At 46.4% G+C, this 23,554-nt stretch overlaps 2 protein-coding genes across 4 annotated transcripts in view; both read right to left on the bottom strand.

Moving 5' to 3' along the window:
* Nucleotides 1–2,349: 2,349 nt before the first annotated feature.
* Nucleotides 2,350–7,574, bottom strand: ap4b1 (adaptor related protein complex 4 subunit beta 1). The gene is made up of 11 exons (XM_066703433.1): nt 7,474–7,574; nt 7,004–7,127; nt 6,275–6,499; nt 5,984–6,114; nt 4,920–5,067; nt 4,335–4,831; nt 4,114–4,197; nt 3,876–3,979; nt 3,533–3,740; nt 3,158–3,433; nt 2,350–2,867 (listed from the first exon to the last, which is right to left on the bottom strand). Exons 2-11 carry the CDS (start codon nt 7,114–7,116, stop codon nt 2,440–2,442), a joined length of 2,214 nt encoding a protein of 737 aa, XP_066559530.1. The 5' UTR covers nt 7,117–7,127; nt 7,474–7,574; the 3' UTR covers nt 2,350–2,439.
* An 829-nt stretch (nt 7,575–8,403) lies between these two features.
* Nucleotides 8,404–23,554, bottom strand: part of LOC136749291 (monocarboxylate transporter 1) — a 29,394-nt gene continuing 14,243 nt past the window's right edge. For 2 of the 3 annotated variants that reach the window (XM_066703429.1, XM_066703431.1), the window contains exons 2-5: nt 18,282–18,538; nt 13,119–13,262; nt 11,806–12,639; nt 8,404–11,709 (exon numbers count right to left, since the gene is read on the bottom strand). In XM_066703429.1, the coding sequence (XP_066559526.1) occupies nt 11,438–11,709; nt 11,806–12,639; nt 13,119–13,262; nt 18,282–18,498 (1,467 nt within the window). In that variant the 5' untranslated portion in view covers nt 18,499–18,538 and the 3' untranslated portion in view covers nt 8,404–11,437. Of the gene's footprint in view, nt 11,710–11,805; nt 12,640–13,118; nt 13,263–18,281; nt 18,539–23,330; nt 23,459–23,554 lie in introns of those variants that run through there. The other variant, XM_066703430.1, reaches the window with a different exon arrangement.

Here is a 23,554-nt window from a genome sequence, read left to right as displayed (position 1 = left end):
GCCACGCTGAGCAGGAGCAGAGTGGGATGGACGGGCCCTCTGCTTTCCGGATCCGGTTCTGTGCGCTGGCGCTGCGAAACTACAAGCTGAAGAAGGGCCTGTTTCCGCTCAGCGTGGTCAACACCTCCATTCTTGCAGTCCTGATAGGGGCCATATGGTTCCAGATCCCGAAGGAGGAAGAGCACATTAAGACGCATGTTTCAGCGGTGAGAGCCGGGCGGTGAAGCGGCCCACGGTCTGGGGGGAGGCGGCGTGCATGTGTCCACTACTACAGTAATCATGGCATAAACCAGCGGGGCGAGGAGTGGCTTTGAAAAGAGAATGTCCTCGTCATTTATTTGTAGAGACTAACTTGTACCTTTTTGATTCGTCTCTTCACTTCAGGTCTTTGTCCTAATTCTGTACTGGTTCCTTGCCCCAGTCTCCTCTGCAGCAGTGAGTAGTAAGTATGATTATTCTGGATTCAAAGACATATTGAAAGATGTGGCCAATAGTGGGACGTTATTGACATCTCTGATATACATCTGCTTCACCAGGATACTGAGTAAACCACAATGAATGTGTTTATAAGGCATAGAAACATTAGTTTGGGGTTAGAAATGAGCTTTAACTCTCCACGAGGGTCCGGGTTTCAGAATTCCCCTCATTTAAGTGTTCTGGGCCCACATACAGCTACAAATGCTAATAAAGGGAGGGTTTAATATGTATAATAAATATATTATTCCTGTGAATAAAAAAAATGTTGAATTAGCTCAACCTTTTGGAAGTTGAGCAGAATGAGGAAAATAACCTTCCCCCCACCGATACAACACGCTCTCAGTCATCAGAGAATACCCCGTCGTCAAGCAGGAGCTGCTGGCCGACTTATACCCCCTGCCTGCCTACTTCCTGGCCAAGGAGCTGACGGAGCTGGGCCTCCTCTTGCCCTTCGTGGTCTGCCACTTCTCCGTCGCCTTCTGCATGGCTGGACTCTACGTGCCGCTCGTGTACATCACCCGCATGGCCGTCGTGGTCATGTGTGCCTTCGCTGCTCAGGTACGACGCGCACCGGGACCTGGCTGCAGGGGGAGGACGTTATCAGTGGGAAACCATCGACAAAAATCAAAGCACATGTACAGCATTTTTTAACAGCTAGGGAAGCAAAATAAAAAAGTAACGGAAAGAGTCTCAGTTACACAGCCGAGCAGGAGTTTAGTATATCGAGGCTGCGATCAAGATTAAACAGGGCTACTACTACCACTCTTGTGCTATTAAAACGTGATGGTGGCGTCAGCGGACAAATTCACAGGAATAGCGTCTCCTGCTCAGATCCAGCTCCCTCCCTCTCGGCAGGCTGCGGGGCTCCTGATCGGCGCACTCTTCTCCACCCTGGAGCGGAGCCTGTCCGTCGTCATCGTCTTCACCATCCCTGCCATCATCGTGTCCGGGCTCCTGTGCAAGCTTCCCGGCCATGTCTCCTGGGTACAGTACCTGTCCATGTTCATGCACACTTACCAGGCCTCCCTGCAGCTGCAGTTCAGCGAAGACACCACGTTCAGGTCAGTTTCCTCGGGGGACAAGTCATCTGCACGTTCAGAACTCATGTCTATCGATCATAGGAGCCAATTCAGTCTTCAGATGTTATGTAACTGTTATTAAGCGATTAACAAGCTGGTTATCCCCACATCCTGCACTAGAATAGACTGGAAGAGCCAATATTGGTATACTGTTCATAAACAGTGCAGATCTATCAAGTTGTACGTTGCAGAATTATTATTTAAGGACTGCATGCATAAGGAGGGAACAAAACAAAACTCAAGAGAGGAAAACAAGTGAAATTAAGACTTTTAAATATAGAAACTGTTTACATTTTGCGGTAGGTGCGCCAAGGAGTCAATCTACCGTCACTGCAGAGATGCCTTCGCCAAAAACCCCAACCTCACAGCGTTCATCCCGGCCGAGGAAATCCTCGCCCACATCGGCCCGGCGCTGCCGGTCGGGGCGAACGTCATGATCCTGCTGCTGTTCCTGCTGACGTTCCTGGGTGGCGCCTACGTCACCCTGCGCTTCTTCAGATAGAACTGGGAGAACTGGAATCGGACAGGGCTGTCAGACTTATTGTTATTATTCATTTCCCGGCTGATGACCTTATCCAGTGCAGCTGACAGATCGCACAACTGTTTCAGACATGTTTCAAGGTAAACGTGAAATAAATATTGAATCCCCATCGCTATATTTCATTATTGTTTGTTTTCGGTCTACTATTCTCAAGTAACCATTTAATAACAGCGATCCACGTCTGATAGGACCATGTTATCTCTCTCTATGCAGGCAGAAGCTGAGATACAAAATGAAAAGCATTAAACTGTGTCCATGTAAAAAGATTTAATCAGGAATAAATACACAGACAGTCAGGACCGAATGATTATTTGGGCAGGCACTCCGTTCAGAGTTCAAAGGTCATGCACCGTCCCTCATCAGCGTTTTTAACACCGTCTTCAGAACCGACATGAACCCGGTCAAGGCCTCCTCGTCCCGTGGGTCCTGTTTCACGGTGGCCAGCAGGCCGCTCGAGTCCGGGTCCGCCGCGTGGAGCAGCTCGGCCAGGACCAGAGTGCCAGAGCTGCGGCTGTACAGGTAGGCCTTCCAGGGGTCGGCGCCGGGCCGAGTGAAAGCCAGGGCCTGGATTTTGACGAGCTGCAGGGCCGCCTGCAGGACCTCTGGAGAGGGGCTGGGTCCCGGCCAGTCCAGGGTCTCCGCACAGGACAGCTCCAGGTTCAGCCAGTGCTTCTCAAAGAGCTCTGGGGACAAGGCTGGCCCCGCGGCGAGGCTGAAGTCTCCTCCCCCGCCGTCAGGGCACGCTGCCGGCTCATTGCAGGTCCCCACCACTGCCAAGAGGAAGAGCTCGGCCTCAGAGTGGGGACGTTTACATGCAATTGATTACATCTAGTTTACAATGTACTACGCATACAGGGCTCCAGAGACTCCTCTTATTCTCTGCTCACATTCCTCTAACCTCCTCATCCCTCCTTCCCAGACCTCTAATCTTGCCTTCAGCTCCACCACTTCACTTCAGCTCCCATTTCTCTCCGGTTTCTCAGTCCCTCTTTGTCCTGGCGCCCAGCAAGACTTGCCCTCTCTTCCCTGTCTGTATTACTCAGCCTCCACGGTCACCCACCTGCTTGCGGGGCCTCCTCGGGGCCCCGGGGGATGTGCTTGGGACTGCCCCTAGTGGCGAGGATGGCAGCCCAGCGCTCCCGGCCATAGATGGGCACCAGGGTGTTGAAGTCCGGGGCCCAGCTGTTGACCGGCTCCTCGGGCCTGCCGGTGATTACCCCCAGGGAGGGGTCAGATGTCGGGGCCCCCAGGACCCGCCTGGTCTCCTCCACCCCACAGTGCAGCAGGCGGTAGCACAGCAGAGCGCGGTCTCGCACGGCCATGTCGCTCTCCTCCTCTGCCGCAGACATAAACAATTAACTCAACCCAAACTACTCGATCATATACCGAGCTTCCCCTCTAACGGACAAACCCGTGTTTTAATCAGCCAGGCTACCTATGCAGTAGTGCAGCAGCCGCCCCAGCATGTCCTGCGTCTCGGCGGGGCGGGACAGGAAGAGGCGCAGCGTGGCCGTGAGCAGCTCCAGCTTGACAGCGGACGACAGCTCGGTTTTCAGGCTGTCGATGTAGTCCTCCAACACGTAGGGGGCGCTGGAGATGTGCTCCCCATGGACGCCCAGCAGCCAGATCAGAGCCTGCTTCCCCTGCAGAGGAGACTTCATCATTAGTCTCTCTATCATTAGTAAATTATGTCAAAGGCTATGGACACATTACATTTCCAATCTGTGAGACAATATCGCTACTTTCCACCAGTTCTCAGGGAGTTTTTGGGGCCCTACCTCGCTGTCCTGGACATGCTCCTCAACGCCGGCGAGGGCCTCACACACCGCCGCGGTGCACTGGGGACACAGCCACACCAGGTCCCGGAACATCTGGACCACAGCTGGGGAGGGAGACATGCGACTCAGACAGGATCTCACAGCGAGGGGAGCCAGCACAGGACGTTTGGGCTCTCCCCACGCTACAAGATGCGACGCCTCTCTTTGTGCCCCTCAGCGAGGTCTGGGATCTCCTCACCTGACGTGATGTGCTCCTGCCGCAGGCCCAGCAGCTCAGTGAGGAGCCGCAGGCACTTCTCACTGTAGGTGCGTCCGATGCGCCCTGGGGGAGAGAGACTACAGGTCAGCTGTCACTGGCACCCGCTGAAGATGGATTTAGAGGCTTCAAATAGATGTATGTATTGTGACCACTTGGTGATGTAAGGGCTCAGAGGAGGAGGAAGAGGACTGTGGGGTTACCCAAGGCGAAGATGGCCGCCTGGGCCAGCTCGGGGGACACGTCTGTGCAGTAGGCCTGCAGCTCATCCAGCACCAGCGCCACATTCTCGTCGTTCACCAGCTCCACCAGGATCTCCATCTTGCGGAACTTGATGTACCGCGGCTCTGAGTAGCTGCAGAAGAACTTCTTGTAGTGGGCGCCGAAGAGGCCGGGCAGGCTGCGCAGGACCTGCTGCACATGGCACAGGGCAGCAAAGCGCAGCTCCCGGGACAGGGCAGTGCAGGCGGCCAGCAGAGGGGCCAGCGCGCGTTCCAGGGCATCGGACTGCACCGAGGGGTGGGCGGCGGCCAGCTGCAGGAAGAGGCGTACCGCGGCCGCCAGGACGCCGCTGTGGCCGCTGCGCAGGAGCTCGTCCAGCAGGTTGAGGACGTCGAAGAGCTCCTCCTCGCTGCGCGGCCGGTAGCGCAGCAGGAAGGTGAGGACCTCGCTCTGACCCCAGGTGTCCAGGTCCTTCATCCTGCCCCGGACGCCAAACCACATGTCAGATCTCTAACGGTCAAATGTGCCTCTCTCTGCAGGAGCGGTGCTGCGTGTTCGGGCAGTACCTGTTGAGAAGGTGGTGGGCGATGGGCTTGTTGATGACGACGCCACCTTCCCCCTTCAGCATCTCCTCCAGAGCCCGGAGGCAATTCACCATGACCACCGGGTCGGGGTCCCGCAGCAGCCCGTACAGCTCATTGACCACAGCGCCATCTACGGGACACGGCACAGTGAGCGACACCAGACGGATTTCACATTTAATCCACATCAAAATACCCAGACTGGAATAAAATGCGGTCTACTGCACAGAAAGCTCTCGCTTTGACTCCATAACTTGGGATTCGACCTGTGACCTCCGCAGGATGCAGCGAACGTTCTAACCACTAAGCCACCAGAAAGGAAACAGTACAGGCACGACTGATTGAAATCCACGGCAATCACTGACTAATACGAACAGCAGATGCCTGCTTATTCCCTGACTGAAGTCTGCCACTGCATTCTTTTTCTGTTACTCAGTGACACTGGAAAAGATTAAAGACGGTCAAAAATAAACAAAAACGTGAAAGAAACACAATTCTGATCCAAAAATTGTATTGTAAGGAACACCGCCCCCAAATTACCAGCACCACCCGGCTGAGATTGTGAATGTACACGAGAAACTAATTCAGGCTACATCCAGTGTGAACGAATGCACGATGAATTCCGCAGTTGCAGGACTATGGACGTTCTGGCTTTACCGCAGGATTTTCCGCCAGTTTATGCTTCGTAATCACCACCGCATTTGTTCTGTTTCAGCACAGAGCTCCCACACACACAACATCTGCCTCAGATTGTAGCCAAAACACACAATAATACAGTCAGGTCTCAAAGGCTTTAGCACACTCAGGGAACACCTAATCACTCTCTTAGCCACAGAAGATTAGGTTATCATTCAAAATAATAAAGCGAGGAGCTGAAGACTGGCATGAAAATTAAAAGCAGGAGCATTAAGGGACTGAAAAAAAGAGGTGAACGTTCACAACACATGTCCCAACTTAACAAACTGAAGTTCACTGTCTGTTGATTCAGATCAACAGCAAGTAAACAAACCACTTCTCTTCGCCTCTGTTCTCATCTATCTGTCCTTTACCGATCTCTGCATCCGGCTGCAGGTTTTGCATCTTGGCACAGCCCAGCACCGCCACTCGTCTCACGTAGGACGCCTTGTCCCTCAGCCCTGACAGGACGGGCTGCTGGGTGTACTCCGTGATGCCGGGCATTCTGAAAAACAACAGAGAGGCACCAGAGGTACCAGGAGATGAAGCACGAACCGTCCGATCATATTTACACACACATCGCGGCTTTGATTAAAACTATAACCAAATCCAAAGGATGACATTGAACAATACTAATATTACAGTAGTACACAGCAGGGCCTGACCTGAGGTTGCACATGTTTCGCAGCGCCAGGCCCCGCACCATGGGGTTCGGGTCGGCACAGTCCTTCCTCAGCGTGTTAATGGCCAGCAGAGCCAGGTCGGGCTTCAGGGCGGCGTACGTGCACATGTAGAGGTAGACCAGCTTCTTCTGGACCACATCCACCGTGGCGCTGGCCTTCACCATCTCCATGAACAGCGGCGACACGTCCAGGCCCTGGGTCATGCACCTGCGGGGAACAAGAGGTGTCTGAACGGTCCGGCAGAGACGCCTGGACCCGAGGGGTTCAGCGAGGACAGCGCTCGGTTTGAACTTGTGAAAGACTCCACTTGAAGCCAAACACACGTGTATAGGTGCATTCAATTCAAGTGTGGATGAGGGCAAGAGGGCACTGACGGGCAGATGCTGAGATATTCTGGGCACCCTATCGTTGGCTATCTGAACACTTTAAACCAGCTTGAAAGACGGATTCAGTTCTTTCTCATTGTTTTAATCAAATGTGGAAGGTAGACACTTTTCAAGTTTTTCTTTCTACGTTGTCTTTCATCCCCCAACCCTGACAAGAAACCTGTAAACTGCAGAGATCAACCACTTGATACTACAACTGTGAAAGTAACATCCCCCGAGTTAAATTCAATTTTAAGTCTGAAAGTGAGAGTAGCCTGCTTCCACATTATTATAAACGTGTTCAAGGATGAGAGCAGAGAGACCCGCCAGCCCAGGCCTGTCTTACCGGATCACCCTGAGCACGACGGTCCTGTAGCGGAGCCGGTCCGCCTGCACGTTGGGGTTGGACAGAGCCCTTTTCAGCTCCTTCACCGTCTCCTCGGAGCCCAGATACGGCATCCTGCCAGTGCCTATGCAATAAAAAATCTAGATTTAGCACAGCATGTTATACAGTCCCTTAATGCAACGTGCGCAGTCAATGGAAGCGCATTACGATACGATCACATTGTGATCTTCAGAGACGCGTTACGTTTTTTCATTTTATTTTTTAAGTAGAGCTTATATATGTGACCGCCATTATGAGTAACCGCGAATGAATAATAGTGTATTCAAAATCTCACATTGTTTTAATTGAACAGAACGACACATGCAGATCTATTTCAAAAAAACTTTCAATCTGAGGCAATAACCTGGAGGAAGACAGTTGACATTGTATTTACTTTCTGACGCGGGGCTGATATAATGTAAAGCACGTACCGTCTTCACCGAAAAAAACTCTGAAGACTAATATTATATTCGGCGCAATAAAGAGCCATAACTCGCACAATGTAAACACGGCGACACAGGAATCCGCTTGACTTCCGGGTGTGGCGGAAGGGATCGCTGATTGGTGGAAGGAACTGAAGCTGTTCGCTCATTGGCTGGAGACGGTGCGAAAAGCCATATTCCCCCATGGTTCCCAGACTTTAAAACCTTGGTTCCGTTGGAAATGCTGCCCATTCTGATATCGAAGTTTTAAGTATTTTATTACTTATATATTCCCAAGGTAGGTGTGTGTGTAATTATATATATATATATATAAATAAATGTGTAATAAAATATTACTGATATATTAATATATACTTATACATGTATATGTTTTGCTGAATTCAAAGTTTAATTACATGACACTAGTGGCACAATTGATAAATTAAGGTTAGATTGGCATTACAGTAATCCTCTCTCTTTGGTAGGAAAAATGATATCTGGTGATCCTAAGAATACACAAGAAAACTACAGGTTGCAGAGCATATATATATAGTGTAACAATCTTCCAGTTTATGCAAGAGAAATTAAGGCGGTCTTATTCAGTTATCACAACACAAGGCGTGCCATAGACGAGCTATGCAGAGTGTATTGTCATCTGCTGCATCTCACCATCAGTAACTGAGCACAGTTTCTCTCATAGCATTAGCCCTCTTCTGAGGGGAGGATGAGGCATCCCGCCCCCCGACCCTGAAGGGCAGACTAGAGTAATCGTAGCCTAGCCCTAGTTTACTTCCACTGCATTCATGATCCTTCTGCCCTCCTTAAATTCCCCTAGTTTAATTGAATTGCCCCTAACTGGTGTGTTGTGTGCCGATAGGGCTGTATATGGAAAACAAATCAAAACAAGTGAAAGCATTTTAATTAGAAACAAGACGAAACTAATTTTATTTTTTTATTTGTTAAAAAAGAAAGAATGACAACAAAATAAAACCTTTCATGGTCAATACCATGTGCCTCATGATACCACAGTAACGTCTATAGATCATTGAGAGCACTACAGGAAATCAATAGTTTGCCGACACACCTAACAGGAACACAAAGAGCTCAGAGTGCCAACAACAGGTCCAAATGGGGGGCATTTGCCACCATATCCCAGTACAGTCTTTCCTTAGTTCAGTTTCTTTGCATTTCAGAGAAAAGGCTGGGGGTGTTGAGACCTCACCAGTTCCAGTTTCTCATACTGCATCTTTCATTTAAAAATGAATGGGCCATACAAACAATGTAGGAGAAACTATCTGTACATAATTTTTAAAAACCTAGCTATATTGCATCTTTTCCTTTTAAGGTCACCATTTAATTTTTTTTTTCACACATTTCAGTCTCAAACTAGTTAAAAACAAGTCTTGGAAAGTACTATGAAACAAAAAGGCAACAATACTAAAATAACATTTAAATAGAACCTTAAAAAAAAAAATCTACTGTACATAAACTGAATTGGCACCTTAACGGCAATAAAAACTAAAATCTGTTACATTGATGTAGGTTGTCATGGAAGTTTGTGTGAAAACACTAGTGATCTGTAGCCTCTGCAATATTATGGAGGTCACCTGAAATCTCAAGTCATGCCCATATTTGTGGAGTACAAAAGAATGAACAAACACAAATAACCACAACCTCCACTTATCAGTTGATGCCAAAAAGATCACTCTTTTCAAAGAACCAGGCCATTTTAAAACATTGAAATTCGATAAGCAACATACAAACCCCCTTTGCACAATCCAAAACAAAAATATAAAATTCTAAAAATGTGCAAGGAACTCCCTTGAAAGGACATCATCAGGTTTTGAACAGGACTCACTGAAGGCTGAAACTTCTGCGCGTTTCCTTCCCTCTCTCCCAGAGCACTTCAGTCAGTTGTTGCAGAATACATCAGAAAGGCTTCGAGGTCAAATGGCTATCCAAAACAAACGGGCGAGATCCTAATATTACCGACATTAGTTTCCATTGTGTGCGCATTATGTGCTCCTACCTTTCATAACCGAATACTCGGAGCAGGATTGTGTTTAATGTTAGCTCTGAAGATACGATTTCTAAATCTGTGATTATGCTTACATGGAAAACCATATTTTGCCATTTCTGCAACATGGGATATAAAACACTTCCTAATCAGTTTCCATTGTATTCATGGGTTCATACCATTTCCAGGTAGCCAATTGACCTTTACAAAAAACAAAAACAAGATCAGACGCATCATAAAAGGGGACGTTGCTAAAATAAGTGAGCTGGTCTCCGGTTTAAACAGGCTAGACAGACATCGTCCGTTTCCAGCGAGAAGGACAATGGATGTAAATGTAATTTGGTACTACTCTCACTACAGTGCAAATTAGTTCCTTATACCCTTGGGAGAAAAATCAGGCAGTTAAATTGGCACATTTCTTATACAATACATACTGGAACACACACATTAAAAGCTGCAGCAAGTTTTGAATTTAAGAATATAGAGATCCCCCACCAACCCTGCATCATGGTTTATCAGAGAGACTACCAGACCGTGCAACTGACAGATAGTGTAAACCACTTAAAACAAGTCCTTGTTCCAAAAGGTTGGCACAGGACCAATATACATGTCACTTATTTAATTTGTTACTTCTATAATGCCCGTCCAGGTCTTTAGTGCGTACCATGCGTAGGTGTCATGGCATGATGGGTGGATCGTCGAGCAAGTCCAAAAAAAGTCAGCAATCCGACTCCCAGAACTGTGCTTGGGAAACCAGTAAGGAATTTGCCATGTTTAAGTGTGATTAATGTCGGCGCTTCTGCATTTGTTTACATATCCTGGTCTGCTGGTGCATTTTGTTCCCGTTACGCAACATTAACATTGAACATTTTGTAAGCATGCCAAAAAAAATTCACTGCCACAACTGAAGCTTTAGTGTAAATCAGTGGGTTATTGTTGGTTTGTGCACCCAGAGTTGGAATTGTCAGTTCTCTGATTTAAACCTGTTCCAAGGGATGGGTGAAGAGAGTCATTTGGACACAGATAAACACTTAAAACTGCACTTGGTGTTGCTCTTTTAAGGACTAGTCTAACTTATGCAATTATATCGATTAGAACACAAACCTATATACGAAAAAATGTATATAAAGTATTAGTATTACAATACTACAAAGACTGAAAATGGTTATGCCTTAACTGCATTGAAGCCTGAGATCAGAGAGAGAATGTGTGGTGAGGAATCCGTGTAGTCTGGAGTCACACGGGTAGAGAGAAAAGTGAATGTTGATCAATAACTTTTTCTGGAAGAAAAGCCAGGGAAGGAATCTGGAAGTGAAATGAATCTAACCTGGATTTCACACACACCTGTAGGTTTACTATACAGAATACAATCAGAATGAAATAGCCCTTGTTGCAATTGCTGAAAGAATGGGATCAAATGGGTTGTCCAGAAAATCAAAATCTACGCGTTTAGCTCTTTGCAACACTGCACAGACTAAGATGGATCAATATACAAGTTAAGTTAGGTAAAAAAAAACAAAAAAACATTGCACTACAACTACCGGCCTACCACCTGCGCTTGAACACCTGCGTCTGAAAGAATTAAACCACCCTCGCTGAAACGTGATCTTAACGAAGGTCACAGGGATTGTGGTTTCCTTTGATCTCAATATCTCAACACTTTTATATTACATGGAATGCGTCCATCAAGATTTTTGTGATTTTAAATTACTTTTTACACCCACAGAGCTGGTTCAACTCAGCATCAGCACATTGAGAACTAATTTCTCAGACGCACAGGGAGGCTGGGGGTGTTTCAGGGGGTGGGGAGGGAAGTGATGTAGGAGTTGTGGAGAGCAGCAGTTCCATGACAAAAACGCTGCCGTCTGACCCAAAGAGTAATTTTTTCTCCTTCCATATGAAAAGGCACTAGATGCACATGTTCTACCCGGACGGACTAGAGGACGCCAAAAGGTCCTAAACGCTGTCCTCTGAGGTTTTCAGCTCCGTGCTGGCTCTCGTGGAATTCACGTCGTTGCTGGCCTCCTTCTCCTTGATGGCATTGTCCAGGTTCGTCTCCTCCTCCTTGTTCTCCTGCCTCTCTCTGATCTCCTCGGCCTTGCGCTCCCGGTCCAGCAGCCTGTAGTTGATCCCCATGCCTACGAACAGGAAGATGCTGCCGATGACCATGACGATGCCGCAGCCATAGTAGGTGTACTTGTAGTCACCGTAGACATCGTTCAGCTTGCCTGTGAGGACCAAGGAGAACAAATGTTAGTAGGAGAAAAAAAAAAAAAAAAAGACTATTGCGCAAAAAAAGACAAGACAAAGGAAACTTCACCCACCGAGCAGAGGGGGTCCCAGGAGCACAGGGCCACACTCCACGATGGTGACCAAGCCCACGGCACTGGAGAACCGCTGTGCGCCGACCAGGTCCATAAGAGTCTCGAACAGGACCGAGCTCAGCCAGCCGAAGGCGAAGCCAAAGAAGATGGCGTAGATGATGAAGCCCGTGTAGTCCTCAGACTGCGGGGCCAGCAGGTGGCACACTGCGTTGTACAAGACTGAGGCTGCGAAGAAGTACTGGATGCGGGGCCTGACCCACTTGGTATTGGCCACCAGCCCCATGGAAGGCCGGGCCACCATGTCCACAAAGGCTAGGATGGAGAGCAAGAAGGCGGCCTTGTCCTTGGGGATGTCCTTGCTCTTGGCGTAGTTGCTGAGGAAGACCAGTGGGGAGAAGAGGCCGAAGAACATGATGACATTGCCCAGGAGGTAGAGCAAGAAGCCCCGGTGGGAGAAGAGGCTGAGGTCGATGACGCCATTGATCTTCTGCCAGAGGGTCCTCTTCACTTTGGGTTGGCCGGCCAGGGGGTCTGCTTCGGGCCCAGCGTCGGCCGCCTTTCCAGAGTCCCGCAGGGCGGCCTTGGGTGCCGGCTTGGGGCCGATGGGCCGCATGAGAGACCCTGCCACGCAGCAGTTCAGCAGCAGGCCCCCCAGGATGAGGAAGCTGCCCCGCCAGCCAAAGTGGTCAAAGAACCAGCTGTTGAGCGGCGCCAGGGTGGACAGGAAAACGGGACTGCCAGCCATGGCGATGCCATTGGCGATGGGGCGCCTCTTGTAGAAGTACTTGCCAATCATGGTGAGGGCTGGGTTGAGGTTGAACGCCAGGCCCAGACCTGAAATGCACCCACGAGAGACAATAAGCACACGTTTATGAATTACTACAATTATTCCATGGATTTCACAGAGGGGGGATTTCTTCTGAAGGGTCCCTTGCATTTACCCGAGCCCTTCGTTACCCCATTATCAAAGGGACAGAGTGCTGCCACCGTCCGTTTTTTTTTTTTTTTTTTTTTTTAGGATTCAGACTATGATGTAATAGACAGATATACAGATCTACACAAGTTTAGTAAATTCAAAAGTCAGAGAAGATGGGAGAACAAACAAAAAAATAAAACCCCTAATCCCAGGGCACAGCCGAGGCACTGCCACACTGTTGTTCTTCAAATTGCTATTCACGAAAAAGTCTACAACTTTGCAAGGAGTTAGCCTTCAAATTAAACTAGAATTTAAACAGTTCTCTCTCCATCCAGGCGTTCCCAGTCTGCCACACAACCCTGCGATTTAAGCTCCGACACGAGTCTCGGACACCCACCTCCCACCACTCCCACGCAGAAGTACAGCCCCTCCACGGTGTTGCAGAAGGAGGCAGCCACCAGCCCGCAGCCCGACAGGCAGCCCCCCGCTATCATGACCGCTCGGCTGCCGTACTTATTCACCATGATGCTGCTGACAGGACCTGTGGAGAGAGAAGGTGAGAGGGTGAGCCACTGAGGGCCGAGCACAGAGATGGAGATACAAGAACAATCCAACACGTATTGAACATTCCTGTAATCTGAAAAAATGCTAGAGAACCGAGTCAGGGCTTTCCTATTGTCGAGTGTCAGAAGAGTCTATCCTGTCACTACACACTACGCTAAGCTCTTGTGCAAAAAATGAGAAAATATTCAATGCTGCAATTACATCTACAGACCACAATAAGTTTGGCTGCTAGGAGGAACGTGGTAAAGTAATATTGACTTGGCAAAGTTCTAAAACCATTTCAAACTTTATGAAGCATAATATATCGTATGGAATTAAATATAATTCAAACAGGCTTTGTGCTGGACTGTATTTGCAAACTGTAGGAGGCTTAAACTTGGAGAAAATGTGTCCATAACCTCCAAGAAGAAGAGGAACATTTATTTCAAAGATCCATCTCCAAAAATCAAGCTATAATATCAAAACCAGTGTATCAATGTCCTCCAATGTGTTGAATAGACAACTCTGGACATTGTGCTCAATAAACCCCCTCCTTCAGAGAACAGAAGCCAAAACTTCTAGCAAAATCTGAATACAAATACATTTCACCCCAAAATACAGCACATTAAAATTGTTTCAATAATATTTGACATTATACTGCATAAGTATTTTATTAACTCCAAAATATCCTTTATAGGAGCGGCATATAAATGAGCATTTTATAACTGAAAAAGCACAAAAGTAGGCCCAACGAGAAGACGAGTGGAATTTCTTGATTTCAAAGGGTCAAAAGGTGGCAAGGTAGAAACATACATCAGGTTATTCGGACGCGGAGCTATTCAGACTTCAGCCCCAGTCTCTAAAGCTGGGCACTGTGGTTAGCGCACATTTTCCACCACATACATGTTCATTTATACACATTTTAGGGTATGAAATTATGGAGAGAAATCAAGTCACAGGTCTCTGGTTTTCAGATCCTCTCAAATAATGCTGACATGAAAGGATCATTTTCACACCTTTTAAGATCAGTATTTCAGCACTCAGAGTGAACTTCTAAACCGACAATCTACATTTCAGTACATTTCCTGCCCCCCACCACAAAGCAAAGGCCAGAGGCTACAATAACAATTTCTTGCAGTTAGAAATGCACACATTTAAGAACAAAATATCTTTGAGCCTCTCGCAACTTTATTAAAAATTAAGATTCCTCCCCTCTCCCAAGATGCTCCAGGCCTGACTGTTGTTAACTGCTGAATGTGCAGTATTAGTGTGTGATATTACATTACTCGACAGTTACATTACACAACTGAGAGAAACAAATAGGGGGGAAAAAAAAAAAAAAAAAAAAAAAACACAAAAGTTGTGCCTTGCAGTTTTGAAAGCAAAAATCGAGACGTGCTGGAAGGGTCACCCTCTGGGGATGACCGTTCAGGAAGCGCAGAGCTCGCCGTGAACAATGATGGGAAACGCAGAGGATAATGAGGAGGCAGGCAGGCAGGCAGCAGCAGGCCAAAACAAGACAGGTGAGGACGCCAGGGGGGAGAGGAGTTCGTTACACCTGGCTGTCCTCCGTGCCGAGTGCAAACCGAGCCACTTCTCAGCAAATCCATTCAGTCTCTCCCACCCAGACCTCCAAGGGAAGCGGCTCGACGAAGCGGGAGGCGTTACCCTGACCTTGTGACGTCAGTCTTCCCTAGAACACCAGGCAGGAAGAATAATGTGTTCCAGGCACAACCATAAAACCATTTTTTTAGATCATGCTTGATTATGCAATGCCTCAGACGGGTTCAGAGATTTCTACTCCCCAGTTTTAACGTTTAAAGCTGCTCTTGGCTTGGGCCTGCTCCAATAAATTCCTCTTTAACAGCTGTGGCATATTTGTGCGTTTGTCTTGAAACGTTGTGATCAAGTATGCACATTTAATGCCGTATGACATAGCCATTAGGAAAACAATCTGCCCACAGTGCTGCAAGTGGTGAACCTCTGTGGTTTTAGTTGCGTAGCATTTTATCATTAAATTTATCAGAGACAATACAAAAAAAGTGACTCGCCTGGGTGCAACAGTACAGCTCAAGAATCAAGAACATAATGCCAAGAAACAACCAGCGATAGGAGCATCATTGATCAAAAACCTGTCTGTGCATCCTGAGCCACAAACCACAGTGGTGTGGCACCTCCAGTCCAAAGAAGAGCAGTGAGGGCCTGATGTGGAGGACAGCTTTGCGTTCGTGTCAAATTCCAAACTGGCCCCGGATGGACAAATCAAATCCGACAGCCTTTGTTAGGACACCACCGTGACGAAGGAGCCAAAACAGTTTAAGATTCCCACACACACACCCTGCAAAATAAATAGAAGGGTTGGCTGCAGGAAGAAGAGAACCCATTGAAGGTAGTAACAGAAAGCAGAAGAGTTCAGAGCAGTACAGCAGCATGTGGGCCTAGAGGTTTGAAAGCCTGCCCTATCTGCTATGCTGCTCCTATATTGCTGGAGCCGAAGCGGAGTTTGTTTTCATGAGCTCACACCATTTTGCTCACAGCAGTGTGGAACAGGATATTGATAGAGAAAAGGGGTTGTGCGTCTGGCTTCACTCCACACAACACCACACAAATCCAGTACTGGTTACATGATGCACAAGGCGAATGAAAACGTGTTTGCAGTGTAGGAGGTTTGAAAGATCAGCACACAGGACTCGGCTGTATGTGGCTAGAACCTATGTAAACTGAGCATTTAAAAACAATTTCTCTCTCTCTCCAGCTAATGTTATTATATGGTGGTGGCCCCCAAAGGTGAAACTGAAAGGACAGCGCTGACGGGGCAGAAATGTCAATCACTCACCGTAGCAGAACTCAACAGCCTGGGGAGTCGAATAGTTCCTAGTCTAGTTCAACCCCCACGCATATTAAGTGTTGGGGGAGGAATACAGTTACAGTCTGGAAGAAAATGTAGCGCTTGTGCCCTTTGCCTTGACATGGCCCGCAATCCCAGGGCATCAGCACGCTGTCGCATCGCAGCCAAGTCCGTTTCAGCTTTTATGAGCTTTTATGAACTGGTGGAGATGCGTCTTATCAAAGAGCTGGCAAAGGGATTGAAGCCAGAGTCTGCTTCGTAAGAAAAGCAATGCTTTTTTAGTGCTCCGGCTTATCAGAAGCACGTTGTCCATACAGGGCAATGAGATACGGAGATGAGTGATTGGGATGTCTCAGACCACATTCAAAGCGCTTATCTCAGGGCTAGAGAGTCCATCATGCACTCCGAGTAGGGCTAGCAGTTGAGCCAGTCCTCGTCCCTCGTGAGGTGATCGTGGCGAGAACAAAAATAAAATTTACACACAGAGAAACCTATATACAATCCTGCTCCTCTTCCTCCTCCACACTGTTTTTAAGTTAGACATCTTACTTGATTTGCATGTGAAGTTTAATTCTATTTTACGGCTTTCAGTGAACTCCCCGGGAAAGGGGTTAAGTAAACAAGCGAACCTGGAATCTCTGCCCAACGTCAACCTCACAGAGTTCAGGTTTCCAGCGTTCGGTGGGTTGGCAGCACTGTGACATTCAGCTCTGAATTAAACGACTGTCCAGGGTGAGAAATGCCTACGCCTGCACCATTAGAGAATTCATTCAAGTACATTAGCCCCCCAAGGGACCCAAACCTTTCTCAGGGCACTGAACTGACCGGGCTTTGTTCTCCCCTATTTAGACATTTAATCCAGAGCACTGTGCTGCCGGGACAGCGCAGATAGAGTTCCAGGCAAGGAGAGGAATCCTATTGTTCATTGTTCTCCCATCTATTGAGCTGGCTCCTCTCTCTACGTGCAGAAGGGCCCATCAGCAGCACGTTGCAGAGCGCCTGTGTGAGGGAAAGGCCTGGGAAACTGCGGTCAGAGCCTTAATCATCGCGCGTCCTGCTGCCAAAAAATACTGAAACCCCAAACTGTATTTAAAACAGAGCTGCGACTCATTTCCCTCGCAGTGTTTTGCCCTTACGGTCTCTCAAAAGACAGAGCTCGGACTTTCGTTTAGGATAAGGGTCATTACTGGAAAGGATGCAATACCAGCGCTCGATTCTGAAGACAACGACAACTTCCTGGCAGTAGTTTAATGCCAAACTAACTTCCTTCTGACTATTCTGTGTAATAGTGGTGTAGCAGCTTTTATTCCCCCCCAGTTCCATAAAATGTATTCAGTATGGAAAGGAGTACAGCACGTGGATTTAGGGCTTATTGGAAGTGAGCAGAACAAAATTAAAACTGGGAAGTAATAACATCACCAAAAAGCAGGAAGCATTACATTTATTTATAAAAGATCTTTTAGTCTCGGAAGAAGACCTTCTCCTTCAAACCAGGCCAGATTTAAACCACTAAAGTACTTGCCATGTGTCCGACACCTGATTGACAACACATACAAACTGCATGTAGTCATCTATAACATTAACATCTCTTCCCACACAGATCCCTGAAAGAGCCCTTTGAAGAAAAAAAGAGTTGCAGCCGTCTATCAGTGTGTAATCATCTCTGCACTTATCACATTTGTATTTGAAGTTGGACCTTTAACCCCCATTGCTTGGATAAGATCTCCTTATTACAGTAGGAAAAATCACAACTCCAAGAAAAACCAAGACTCTCAGGTGTAACAAGTGGAGAAGTGAAAATATTCTTTGCATTACAGAACAATTTCACAATTGACTGTAGCAACGAAGCATCGAGTGACTTTGGTTCCCTCTTCGTCTCGGCAGAAATCAGCACTGCAAATCATTAAAACCCTTCACAAGGTTGCAGAATTGTCCTCCTGCGTGTGCTCTGGGAAATTCCCGCAGAAAGCCAGCCCGGTGTGGGATAAAGTAGGTCAGCGCCACCACAGAACCGCCTCCAGACCCAAGACTGCGCCGGGGCTCCCAGGCAGCAGCTGCTAGCGGTTTTCTGCTGAGCGGATCGTTCCGGGCAATGACTCAGCCAAACAACGCCAAGGAGTGAGCCCAACATCTTGCTAGAAACATTTTTGAAACCCCCCTTGAACGTACCTCCAGCGTACATGACGGCCAGCATGATGGAGGAGATCCAGGAGACTTGGCTGCTGGTGGCATCGAAGATGACCTCGATCTCCTTGAAGAAGACCGTGATGGACTTGGGGAAGGCGTAGGAGAAGCCAATGGAGATGAAGGCGCCCACCACCACTGCCCAGCCCCAGCCACCCTCGGGGGGAGTATACCCCACAGGTCCTCCGACGGCAGGTGCCATTTCTGAGTCGCAGCAGCTTCAGAGCGGAATGTAAAAGTGCCTGCAAGAGAAAATAGAAATGATTAACCGCGGGCATCTGATTAGGTGTTGGAAGGGGAGTGTACTGTAATGGCATTACAAAACTAAAGTTCTCTGGATCGCACAGTTGAACCTCCCTGCCTCCTTGATCTGCCTTTTTTCTTACAAGGACTAACTACTTCTGGCGTTCACAGCGGTTACAACTTGTCACAAAAGCCTCAGCCTCCGTCTTCCACCTGAGCTCAGAGCAGCCTTGTCTGACCTGCTATTCACAAGTAAGCGAATGCCATCGAAGGGAAGGATGAGACGACCAAAGCTGGATGCCACACAAAAAAGGCCTTTATTCCTTTATTACACAAGCTTTCCGCATGGCTCCCCATTTATTTTTAAAATCAAGAATTTAATTGTAAAGTGCACATCCTTCAACTTTAGATTTTCCTCAAATGTGGAATCAAGCAAAGTCATTACTTTAGACTGTGGAAACCGTATGATAGCACCTATTTCGATTTTGGGACAAAGGTGGTTTTCTTAACATAAGCTGAAAAGTCCCTTTGTGGTTTCTCACAGGGCAAAAATCAACCCTAATTGGGACTACCCTCACCCCTTTCCTTGGCGATTCTTAACGTCTGTACACTCGAACATTAAGGTGCACCCCGATCTGCTCCTCGTTTTCCAAATCCACATCGGCCTGAATTTTTCAAAAGGGAATCCTCGTGTGTTGAGACAGACTAGCATAAACAGGTCAAACGCCAAACATAGCCTACTACACGTGAGCGCTCTTCTCGGTCACGTTTCTCAAGGAGGAACTAACTCCGACAACAGGCACAGAGTTAGTTTTTGCAAGGAGAGAGATATTTAACTGGATCCGCACTACCCTTTTTAGGTCTCCAGTAACTAAACCAAATTCTAGTTCACTGCCATTTCTCAGGTTTTAAATCTTATTCGAAATATTTCCAAGTTCTTAACTCCTTTAATTATCGTACATACCGCTATACTTTTCCTGAGCTCAGTAGCAACACGAGGTAATGAAACTAAGAAAACCACATCCTTGGCTTCACCACATATCTGTCAAACCCATTCACATCTAAACTACTGTAAATGACAAGAATTATCCTACAAAACCACCTTTATCCACACAGACAAAGAAGCAGAGATAACATGTCACACTGCACTCAAGCTCAAAGACCATTCGATGCAACAACAACCACCACGAGAATGAAATGGACCCACGACACTAACTATTCCTGGAGTTGCCTCATTACTCCGGTCATCCTTTAACTTCAGGTGTGATTACTACAGCCCTTTTCAGCTCTTCCGTTTTGGTTCACGTCTCCTGCCACACTGGGACAGGATTGCTCTTCAGGAATGCGTTGCAGTAACATTACTAGAAGTTATCCTTTTACCAGTCAATGCATTACTTCGGAATCCTCCTAATCTGTAATCTAATGAGTCCCTCACGTGACTATCGGCACTTTCTCCTGTGCAGGACTGTAAATAATTAACTAAGGCAAGTCCTATTAACTCGGGGACTTCAACAAACGGGGCACTGCGACTGGACAACATGCATCAAATAGAGCTCCTATTAGTCGGTTTAAACCGTCGGAGAATGGTAGCTATATTCCCACACCCCTGATATCCACAGTGGAATTAGTCACTTCCTTCTTTGAAGGAATGGGCCAATAAACTGTCAATTTTAAACTCATACCGATAGTACTAATTAGTCCAAATGCATTTCATACTCCCAGGTAAAGTTAAATCTAGTACTTAAGACTTTTACAAGATAAAAATCTGCTTGCGTGTCACTTACAGATGTGAAACCAGAGAAGTGGATTTAATACCAAGTGTTGATTTCCTCACAGTAAACTCCAGCCCTCTTTAGTTATCTGGCACCACAAAGAACTGACTGGCTGATATCCTGGCTAATAATCAACAGCACCCTTTCTGAAAGAAAAGCTGGAGTGTGGTTTCGATAACTAGCTCTGGAAGTGTACAATATTAAGTGTGTGGAAATCAATAGATGAAAGATTAAAGTGAATGATCTGAAAACAGACTATACAACTTCACAACATCTAATAAAAGCAAGTGAACATAAAATATACATTATCTTTACAGAGGTGAATGGTGCACAGCCCTTTAATGAACATAGGAGAAGATGCCAAGTGTATAAAAAAAAAAAACACGGTCAAGGCCCAAGCCTTGGGGGGGCCTAGGTCACAAGGCTTGCGAAATAAGATATATACCATACACGGAGCTTGCCATGCAACTATGATTGTGCTTTATTAAACTTTCCAGATTATGCAAATCAACCGTCAAGCGGCAGCATGACCCGACAGCGCTGTGTCCCACCTGCAGCCATGTTTTTCCTTACGACAGTTTAACTGCTCCAGTCACAGAAAAACAGATACTCCAAGCTCCTCTCAATAGTCCGATGCATATCAGTTATTTGTCCAATAAGGGCAGTGGTCGTGAGGAAGGTCAGCCAGGATCGCTCTGTTCGGAGGCTGTGTGAAGAGTGTGCCCTGTGGGGGGGAACTAATCTGTTTTTTGAGATGGTTGGAAAGAAAGTAGGACCCAGGGAAAAGGTTAAAAGGGGCAATTAACAGCATTGGGAGACACCAGGTGACAAAAAGAACCTGCCAAGACTGAACCGCGTTTTGGGGACGGGTTAAACTATGAAAAGTTTCTATTTTTATTTACATGCATTTTTCAGTTCTTCTTTCTTGTCACTAAACTCGAATCATTAGGCCTGAACCCGGCAATGTACACATTGCACAATTCTGTTTTGTCCTACTACATCTGGCAGGAGTTTATTTTTGCAAGCAGGGAAGAAAAACAAACTGAAGAAAATATTGAATCCACACAGCCATGTAAGACTGCTATAATGGATATTTTTTTAAATTAAAACTAGTTACATTTAAAATCAAACAACAAAAATAAATAAGGGATTGGTTTATTCAGTTTTCACTAAACACATGCTGGTTATATTAACATTCCTTCTCAATATTGGTGCCGGACCGGAAAGCTTTTGAAAATCTACAAATGTTTGAACTCGTGGAAGCCTTTGAAATAGTACTGGATGTTGCCATCAACATTCAAACAACCAAATCAAAATAAGACGTAGATAGAAAGGATAGCGCAACATGCCGTGCTAACAAACACTACCTGCCAAGAACAGCACAGAAGCACAAAACAAAAATAACTGCGTAACTGAAGTTTAAAGTCTACCCTGTTTGGCAGGATTCAAAGCAAATTTCCTTTTTGCATCGTGTGTCCACAGAGAGGGGTGCTTCTGTACACACTCATATTTGGCACAAATCCACAGTCAGCGAGTGACATCAACTCAGGATCTGCCTTGTCCATCACAAAGCAGATTTTTGTATAAATCAAACCTACCAGCAACGCATTTCCACATAATCTATGCCTCAGACTCAGATCTCATAAGAGTACAGCTAATGCTTTCCTAATGGTTACCAGTTACTAAAGATTAATGTGCAGGGAAATACAAATCCAAGTATTTTAAGATTACAATTACATTAATTCAATCCGGTTGTGACTTTTACTAGAGTTCAAATGTTTATGTTGTAGGCTACATCACTGATGCGTGTCTTAGGGTCAAACTGTTGCCCGAAACAGTGACATTTTTATTTAGCAAGTCTTTCATTTTTTATTAAAAGGCAGTCATTGAAGTTGTTATGTTGATCATATTTTTACAGTGTCTGTAACGGATGTTTGAAGTTATGAAAAGTACCAAAAAAAAAAAAAAAAAAAAAGGTTAAGAAAAACAACCTCCTGGTTATCTTTTCAAACTGAAAAACAAAGAGGAAAAAAAAAAAAAAATCTGTGGTTTCTATAACAGTACAACCCTAAAGACAAGCACGGCAACACAAACCTACAACTGTCATATGTAGAATACAATGCATATTTACAGGTGATAAACTTGAGGGAGGTACCTTATGATTACAGTGCAAACTAGTTTGAATATTAAGACTGGAGCCCTGATGATCCCCCCCCGAATATCAGATGCCTCGTGTCTAAGAGAAAACACTACTGCATACTGCTGGTTACAGAGGCCAACAGAATAGCAAACCAGTTTACTACAGATCTAAAATAAGCTTCCTCCGAAGTTAAGCAGATTAATCGTTAGTGCCAGGATACTTTCCTTCTCGTGCGAATGGAACACCAGTCGGCAGGCGACCGAGGCCGAGGGCCGTGCGAGTCTCAGAGACGCTCGGACATCGTGTTCCCAGCGGGACTGTGGAATGGCAGCGTTCCCATGATTTGGATTAAGAGAGGCCCATTGTCCAGGGTCCCTATGAATGAGGTGAATGGCATCCAAAGACCAGGAAGTTAAACAGAGCTCACTTCAGAGGGTTTTCCAAGTGCATAACAAGTGCCACTGTGATTCAGGGACCTCAAGAGAAAAGACTGCGGTATTGCACACGAGAATGAATGCCTGAACAAGTTTAGCAGCGGCAGAAGCCAGACTCTCGATCACTTTCTTTTCGCTTAAAATGCATCAACATTAGCATTTCAGATTCAAGAACTTGCAGGCAAGAATTTATTAGCTGGCTCTTGCTTTTTGACTCCTGAAGTCATTGCAATTCCTAGGGTTTGTAGTACTTATTGCGATTTCCAGCTTTTATCTAGATCTGTGTTCAGTACAACTGCCAAGTCACTAAGCAGAGTCTTAATCCAAGACCTTTAGCCAATGAACACAGAACTTAAATATAATCTTTAATGGAAAAGAAAGCTGCAATATCAACTGCAATACCACCCCTGCACAATGTGAGAATATCATTAGGGTCTTCACTTACCAGAGATTTTAAAAAGTAGTTGCAAGAGTATGGCACATACACTGATCCTAAAAGTTACCAGTCCAGTTACCGATTAAGTTTTTAAAGCCCAGGTGCAGGACAGGTAGCAGCTCTCATCCAAATGGTGAGTGTGTGTGGAGGAACTCATATTTATTGGGCAAAGTCACCCTCACGAATACAGTAAGGAGGTTCTCAGACCAAAGTCCAATGCAATTATCCAATTT

The sequence above is a fragment of the Amia ocellicauda genome, chromosome 5, assembly GCF_036373705.1.
Source record: "Amia ocellicauda isolate fAmiCal2 chromosome 5, fAmiCal2.hap1, whole genome shotgun sequence".
Classification (NCBI taxonomy): Eukaryota; Metazoa; Chordata; class Actinopteri; order Amiiformes; family Amiidae; genus Amia; species Amia ocellicauda.
The sequence above is the reverse complement of the archived record's forward strand: the minus strand, read 5'-3'. Positions and strand labels throughout refer to the sequence as shown.